The 7,563-nt window shown below is 39.0% G+C and overlaps 1 protein-coding gene across 1 annotated transcript in view; it reads left to right on the forward strand.

Moving 5' to 3' along the window:
- POLR3B (polymerase (RNA) III (DNA directed) polypeptide B) overlaps window positions 1-6,997 on the forward strand; it is a 136,641-nt gene extending 129,644 nt beyond the window's left edge. The window contains exons 26-27 of the mRNA XM_012644696.1: window positions 1,484-1,657; window positions 6,552-6,997. Of these exons, the coding sequence (XP_012500150.1) occupies window positions 1,484-1,657; window positions 6,552-6,681 (304 nt within the window). The 3' untranslated portion in view covers window positions 6,682-6,997. The remainder of the gene's footprint in view (window positions 1-1,483; window positions 1,658-6,551) is intronic.
- Window positions 6,998-7,563: the final 566 nt, after the last annotated feature.

Genomic DNA, 7,563 nt, shown 5'->3' on the forward strand with positions numbered 1-7,563 from the left:
AGTTATCCCAGCTGGTTAAAATACAAATACTGGATTCTGACCACCTTCACCTTGCACAGTGACCTCAGGTTGAGGGAGCACCTACCCATGGGTGGTTCTGCCAGCAGATAAAAAGGTATAGATGTTGTGCTCAGTTATGAAGTTTCCACTTAATGTGTTCATTTAGACTTATTTGTGAGTCTTTCATGCAAAGATTTTCTTTCAACAAATAATCTACAACTTACTTGATCTCCTCTTGCAATTTTCAACAACACTTTAAAAATATTAAAAATTTTGGCTGGGCGCGGTGGCTCACGCCTGTAATCCTAGCACTCTGGGAGGCCGAGGCGGGTGGATTGTTTGAGCTCAGGAGTTCGAGACTAGCCTGAGCAAGAGCGAGACCCCGTCTCTACTAAAATAAATAGAAAGAAATTATCTGGACAACTAAAAATGTGTAGAAAAAATTAGCCGGGCATGGTGGCACATGCCTGTAGTCCCAGCTACTTGGGAGGCTGAGGCAAGAGGATCGCTTGAGCCCAGGAGTTTGAGGTTGCTGTGAGCTAGGCTAACACCTCGGCACTCACTCTAGCCAGGGCAACAGAGGAAGACTCTGTCTCAAAAAAAAAAAAAAAAAAATTAAAAATTTCAGCATGTGTTGGCATATACTGTGTTTACCTTCTTAATTCTTCGGGGGACCGGCAAGAACAACAAAGATTAAAAGATGCTATGTAATAAAGCAAACCAGGGGCTTATGGTTCACCCCTACCCAAAGAGGAACTCTAGGAAGTATTCCTCCAAAATAACCCAGCCAGGGAACTTGCTTTCTTTTCTTTCAAAATAATTTGTGTGCTCAGTACCTAGGTGGGGTTCCCTGAGTTGTTCATAACTCCCTAATTTTACCTACATCTCTGGGTCCTGGATTCTTACCTTTTTAAAGTATTCTCAAGCCCAGCATGTACACAAACCACAGGGAATCCATTTCAGGGGTTAACAGCCCTGGAGCCCTGGCAGTAACTTCTGGGAGACCCAGATTTCTTCCCCAATCTGTTCTGCTTAGTTTTTCTGCTTTTAAATAACAGAGTATTGAGACATCTCTGAAAATATTCAAAGACATTGTTCCCTTATTTGAGAACTCTACTATCCTAATAATAATGATAGTGACGGTAATGGTGATGATAATAGTAATACTAGCTAGCACTTGTGTTTTATGTGTTTACATATTAGTATATTATTACATCTTATAATGTTATATAGCTATATATTATTTTCATTTAATAGCAACCACCAGTATTACATCTCTTCTCATTTGAGGCTTTTTAGGATAGGTAGGCTTATGTGCTTTTACAAATGAGGCCGAGGAGCATGCTCAAGGTCACTGTCTAATAAGTGATTCGGATCCAGGTAAGCCCTGCTCCAAAGCCTTGTGCTCTTTGCCAGCATGTGATGCCATCTCTTTGTTTGTTTGATGTAATAAAACACATTTGTCTAATAATCTTTTTCAAAGGCAACCCACTGAAGGTCGATCTCGTGATGGTGGCTTGCGTCTTGGAGAAATGGAACGTGACTGTTTAATTGGTTATGGAGCCAGTATGCTTTTGCTAGAGAGACTAATGATTTCAAGTGATGCCTTTGAGGTTGATGTCTGTGGGCAGTGTGGACTTCTGGGGTATTCCGGCTGGTAAGTGGATTCCATATGTCTCTCATATCACACCCCTTGCCTCTTAAATCACAGCTCAAGAACTGACCCTGGATCATACCCACATATTCTCCATTGTCTGTGATCACTAACGTGCCCTTCCCTATGCATGCATTCCTGTACCTGGGGATTCTATATGTACATGTTTCATTTGTCTGCGTAATCTGCTTTCTACACTACTAGAGTTTAAGCTCCCAGAGAATACAAATTTTATCTGATTCTTAATATTATTTCAGGAACCTTTAATGACACTATATGCGTATTAAAAAAATCCTTGCAGATGCATTGTTGGAAGTTAGAACCACAGTATGTTAAAGAAACTCTTTAAAAAAGATTGTGTCAAATGCCCCATTTATAACTTCAGACTCAAAAAGCCAGGGATGCTTACAGCAAGTTGGTGACTAAGGCAAGACCAAGTCTTGTACCCTGACCACTTGTCCTCTCTCTACCATGGCAAGCAGCTTCACATTTGGACTATAAATTCCACGAGGGTGTGGAATGTCTCAGTCATTTATTCAACAACCATTTAATGAGTAGCTACTAATTGCCAGACACTATTCTAGGCCTCAGAAATATAGCAGAGAACAAAACAGGTGATGGCTGCTCAAGGGTGCTGACCTTCTAGTTCATTCTGATCACATCTGTTTTGTTTACCCCACTTCTCCAGCCTGGGACCTGGTAGATGCTTTATAAAAAATAGTTTCTGAATGATACCCTGCATTTGTAAGGTTGCCAATAAATAAATTATATAATTCATAAAGTTTATCATTTTCATGTACAGTTCAATACACAAAGGCCAGCTTAAAAGATGATGTTATATATTTTTTTTGTTTTTGTTTGTGTAGTTGCAGCACCTTTCCTACTTGTAATGATTCCAGTCTACCACCAAAGAACAAAAAGCTCTGTTTAGGGTTAGTCATGATCCTAAGTCCTAAAATACTCCTATAGGCAAGAGAGCCCACAGTTCTCCAGTCTCTACTTACTTTTCTGTCAGAGGCAAGGTCCAAGGCAGGTGCTAGGGGGCTGGGAAACAGCCCGAACCCCCCCATTACCCCTCACCTACCCTCCCCAGAGCACCTTTTTCCTAGGGAGAGGCCATCTCCAGAAGGATATATTTAGATCCAAATGAACATTCATTGCTGAGGTTTGAGGAATACATGGGCCACCTGTTCCCCACTGAGTCCCCCCTCAAAGCCTCCTTCCAGACAGAGTCCCAACTTCTTGCCATCCTGAGCTGCCAGTTTCTTGGTTGAATAAAGCCAATCAAAAGTCAGAACAAGTGGCTTCTTACAACACAGTATATATCTTGCTAGTTAAATGAAAAAACATCTTAGCCAATTATTTTATGATTTTGGTGTAGAAGATTTGATGAGTCCTGTCTGGGAAGAAATTATTTATTTTCAAAACTAGCAGAAGAGGTGGCCTTTTACAGTTCATTCTTTTCATAAGGTTGCAGAGATGGGGTGACATAGTTCTAAGAATAAGCCTGGCTCTTTTGTACATCCATGAGATGGGGGTTTGCTTCAGTGTTGAGATGTCTATTCATCTTTTGGAATGCATATTGAGCTTGCCTTTTATAGTCTGGGCTGAGGAAGGAAGGAAGGAAGGGAGGAAGGGAGGGAGGGAAAGATGCCTGGAATCTAGTTCTACTATGCTTAAATCTTTAAATTTGGCACAAGGAGTTTTAAGTAATTTACTTTGAAAGGATGGTATACAGAAGAGTCATTGCATTAAAAATAGAGGTCATGAAATTTCAAAAAGAGTTTCCTTTTCTTCTCCCTGTATTCCTCCCCCACCCTCAAAGAAAAAACAGTAAACCAGATTCACTTATGCACTTTAAAAACCTTCCCTTCTCCTCTACTGGTACTCAGGGAAACTAATGTAGCAGTGATTGATGTCTCAACATTCTTCTGTTAAATGTATATCTTCTTTCCTGCTTCATTTCTGTCTCATTTAGAGATCATCTGATGGCAATGCCTGTTTTGAAACCCATGTGTTCAGTGTGAATTGTATTTGAAATCCTTTGAAAGGACTAAATCAGGTTATACGGTTTGAGGGTCTTTACTGTAATTAAACAGACCTTAATATACCGAATGTCTGATTTTGAGTGGCCTACTTACACCCTTGTTGCCAACAGAAAAAAATCCTAATCCATTCTGGTAGTCTAGCCGCCTGCTCGTGTGCTGCTTCTAGCCGAGGAACATAATGATGCTGTCATTTTTCCCATCATTACCTGATCATGTGCGCAGGGTTGTGTGGGAGGGAGCACGGGCGCTTGTCGGAGGAAGTCGCTCTTTAATGAGCCGCACAATGGAGGCTGGGTAATTAGAGCAGTTCAGAACCTTGAAACTGGCCTTTTGTCAGTGATTTGCACATTAGTAAGGCATTGCTATGGGGATGTTTACAGCAAGACTGTTGTTCTGTAGAAGACACCAAGGGCATAAGTCACAAAAGAGAGGTCCATAAGGAAAGCTACAGGGAAAAGAAAATCCCTATTAAGATAATTAGCTCATAGAGGATATTTCACTGGACAATCATTTCTCCTGAAGCCACAGCCACCCCCTTTTGCTGTCTTTGTCCTAAAAAATCAGTTTATTTTGTTGTTGTTCAGGTCAAGTTTCTACCTTTGGAAATTGTTCAGACACAGGGTAAGGTAATTTATTTACACACACACACACACACAGTTGCATTGGAACATTTTAAATGATGGAGAAATATTTAATAATAGAGAAGATAAATGGGCCTTCTGGATTTTTGAATCAGCATATATGGAAATTTTAACTAGATTAGCTTGCATTGAAGTCGTAGAGTAATGTACTAGACATGAGAATCAGCAAGTAGTTACCCCAGTTAAATCCATTTCCTCAATTAAAGCATGAACGCGAATGGTGAATAAATTAGATCAACTCAGGCACATTAAAAACATAATTCTTAAATTCTAATGCATTAAAGAGGTCTTCAGGTAATTTTTTAAGAAAAAGTAACTCACCAAGTTTATATTATTACTGTCGATAGATCAAGTACTCCACAGTTTTAAGCACCCAGAGTCCCCTGATCATGACATCAAGCATGCGTGTGTGATGATTCATCTTCTCCCATTCTCTTCTCCTCAAGAAGTTCTTTATCTACATAGTTATTCACCACCACGTTCAAATTCCCAGCCTCTGTGCTTACTTTTATTTTCTAAAATAATAAAAACTTTATTTTGCTCATTGCAAAAATGATCCCTGCTCGTTGTAAAGTTATAAAAAATATAAAGAAAAAGTGACAGTCACATTAATTTCTACTTCCCAGAGATGACCATTGTTAACATTTTAATGATTCTTCTTTGGGACTTTTCTGATTGCCAGTAATTCTTTAAGTTTTTGTTTTTTTTGGTTACAGACCCTTTCAAGATTCTGATAATAGCGGAAAAATACAAATATACACATATAAAAAGAAAAATCCTTACAAATTTTACATATGATTTTGGGGGCTCTATACACTTAGTGAAATCCATCTGAGGGCCCAATTAAGACCATGCTGTTCAGCAAGCTGCCTTTTTCACTCCACAGTGTGTCCTGGACACCTTACATTTTAATAAATACGAATCTACATCATCACGTGTGATAGCTGCACAGCATCCTTCTATATGAATGTTCCACAGTCACGGAAACACTCGCCTAGCAGACAGTTGCACAGTCTCCTGCTTTATGCTTTTGTAAATAATGTGGCTGCAAACATTCTGTGCATACACCTTTGCCACTTTTATGATTACTTAATCAAAGAATGCGCACATTTACATTTTGCACACATACTGTCTTGCTACCCTTCAGAATGGCTAGTCCTTTGTTCACTGAGGAATCTCCCTCCAGGTTCTGGTCTAAGCCTCAGTTGCTATTCTTCTTGCATTCATTTTCCCCCATTAACTGTGGGGACCTAGTTTTCTACCTATTAATATCAGGATTTGTCCTAGCTGTCCCAGACCTACTGTCCTAGCTGCCCTAGACCCTCAAGGAGTAGTGTCAGGTTCTGTTTTGGTCTGAAACCTAAAAGAATAATTCACGTTCTCCCCAGGGACCCTTCTTCAGTTGTAGCCACTGATTAAGTTCAGTTCACTGGTTCTTCCTGAAGGAAAAGAAAAGAAAATCCTGGAATTGGCATGGTAGGCATATTGGTTAGGAACATGGGCCGTTGTAAGGATTAAATGGGACTGTATGTGCATGCATGGACACACACACACATTCCTTCATTTTGCACAAGGGACAGCACAGCGTAAGTACAAATACAGTACCTTCCAATACTGATAGAAATAACCAAGCCTGAAGAGCACTGGAAAAATTAGCATTTAGTTGGACACCACTCTCCTATTCAAAAGTCTTGTTTTTTAAGACTTTAAATATCTCAATGACAGAAATCAAATTGTAATTGTTGCGCATCTTGCCTATAATGATATATTACTAGTATCGTAGATGCTTATCAAATACATGGAGATTGATTGAATCAGTTTAAAACTCTTTAAACAATGAAAAAATCTAAATCTGAGTAAATTTCTGATGCTTTGGATTTCTAGGGCTCATTCAAAACAAGTCTATGGGCAGATGTTTTTCATTTTAAGGAGAAAGGTCTAGAAATTTGGTAACAACTGATTCAGGTTGCATGCTTATAACACTGGAGGGAGTGGTATTTGTTTTATTTTTTTTCTTTTACTTCCTGGTATGTTACTTTTTATTTTCCGGGCACTGTACATATCTGGCAATGCAACTGAACACTTAAAAAAAATAACTAATTTCGTGGAATGATAATAGAATTTTGTGGAAACAGTTCTCACTTCCTGTGTGGTAGACCTTTGTTTCTGAGCTGCTGACCCTCTAACACATGCTGACTTGGGTTTCAGGTGCCATTACTGCAAGTCATCATGCCACGTGTCTTCCCTCCGCATCCCGTATGCCTGCAAGCTGCTCTTCCAGGAGCTGCAGTCTATGAACATCATCCCCAGGTTAAAACTGTCTAAGTACAATGAATGAGGATGGAAAAGATGATTATTTAAATAGAACAAGTGATATGTTCAATGCAATGGAAAGCAGAAGGGATTGAGGACTACTACTCCTCTGAATAATTCCTTTGAGTGTTCTCTCATTAAAACAACGAAAAATTGATGAAAGTCTTTTTATGTGCTAGAAGACTGAGTAAACAACCTGGATCAGTGAGCTTCCAGCCATGGGAGAGATGCCAACAATAGGGACTTTAACGCAGTTTGATTCACAGATGTACATGACCTGAAGGGTAAACTTTTATTTATGTTCTGATACCTTGAAATTTACTCATTGGAAGAACTTACTCATTAAGAGAATGCTTGGGGTTAAATTTCCCATGATATCTTCTGGCTAACAATTTTCAAGATTCTTCTGCAACTTGGAGGATCTGAAGAATTCATTTGATTTGGTCAGTTTGACTCTTGTTGAGGTGGCTGGTTCTGAGCAGTATGTGGAGGAAAGAGGACCACATGAAGCTGAGATAGCAGCCAAGTGATGGCTTTCTTGTCTGGTACTGTGGGGGATAAATTTTCCCAACAATTAAATCTTGCCTTTACATACCCAAACTTTGTAATTTTAATCTTGGTGAAATATAATAAATTTCTTCCTACCTTGTTAAACAAGAATGTCATCTTTTCTCATAGACTCAATTGCTGCTATTTTGAACCTCCATGATCATACGATACAAAAATATTTATTAAATATCTGAATATAACTTCATCGATGCTTTGTCATTTTCTGTTCCTTCCATTTCTATCAGGATGTTAGCTTTCCATTTTCTTTTTAATCTGACAGCCTTCTTTATTCATTTCTAATTTGTTCTCAACTGCTCTGCCCTGAAGCCAGATAAATATTTGTGTTAAAGATTGTTTA

This window comes from Propithecus coquereli, unplaced genomic scaffold (assembly GCF_000956105.1).
Source record: "Propithecus coquereli isolate 6110/MARCELLA unplaced genomic scaffold, Pcoq_1.0 Scaffold218, whole genome shotgun sequence".
NCBI classification, from domain to species: domain Eukaryota; kingdom Metazoa; phylum Chordata; class Mammalia; order Primates; family Indriidae; genus Propithecus; species Propithecus coquereli.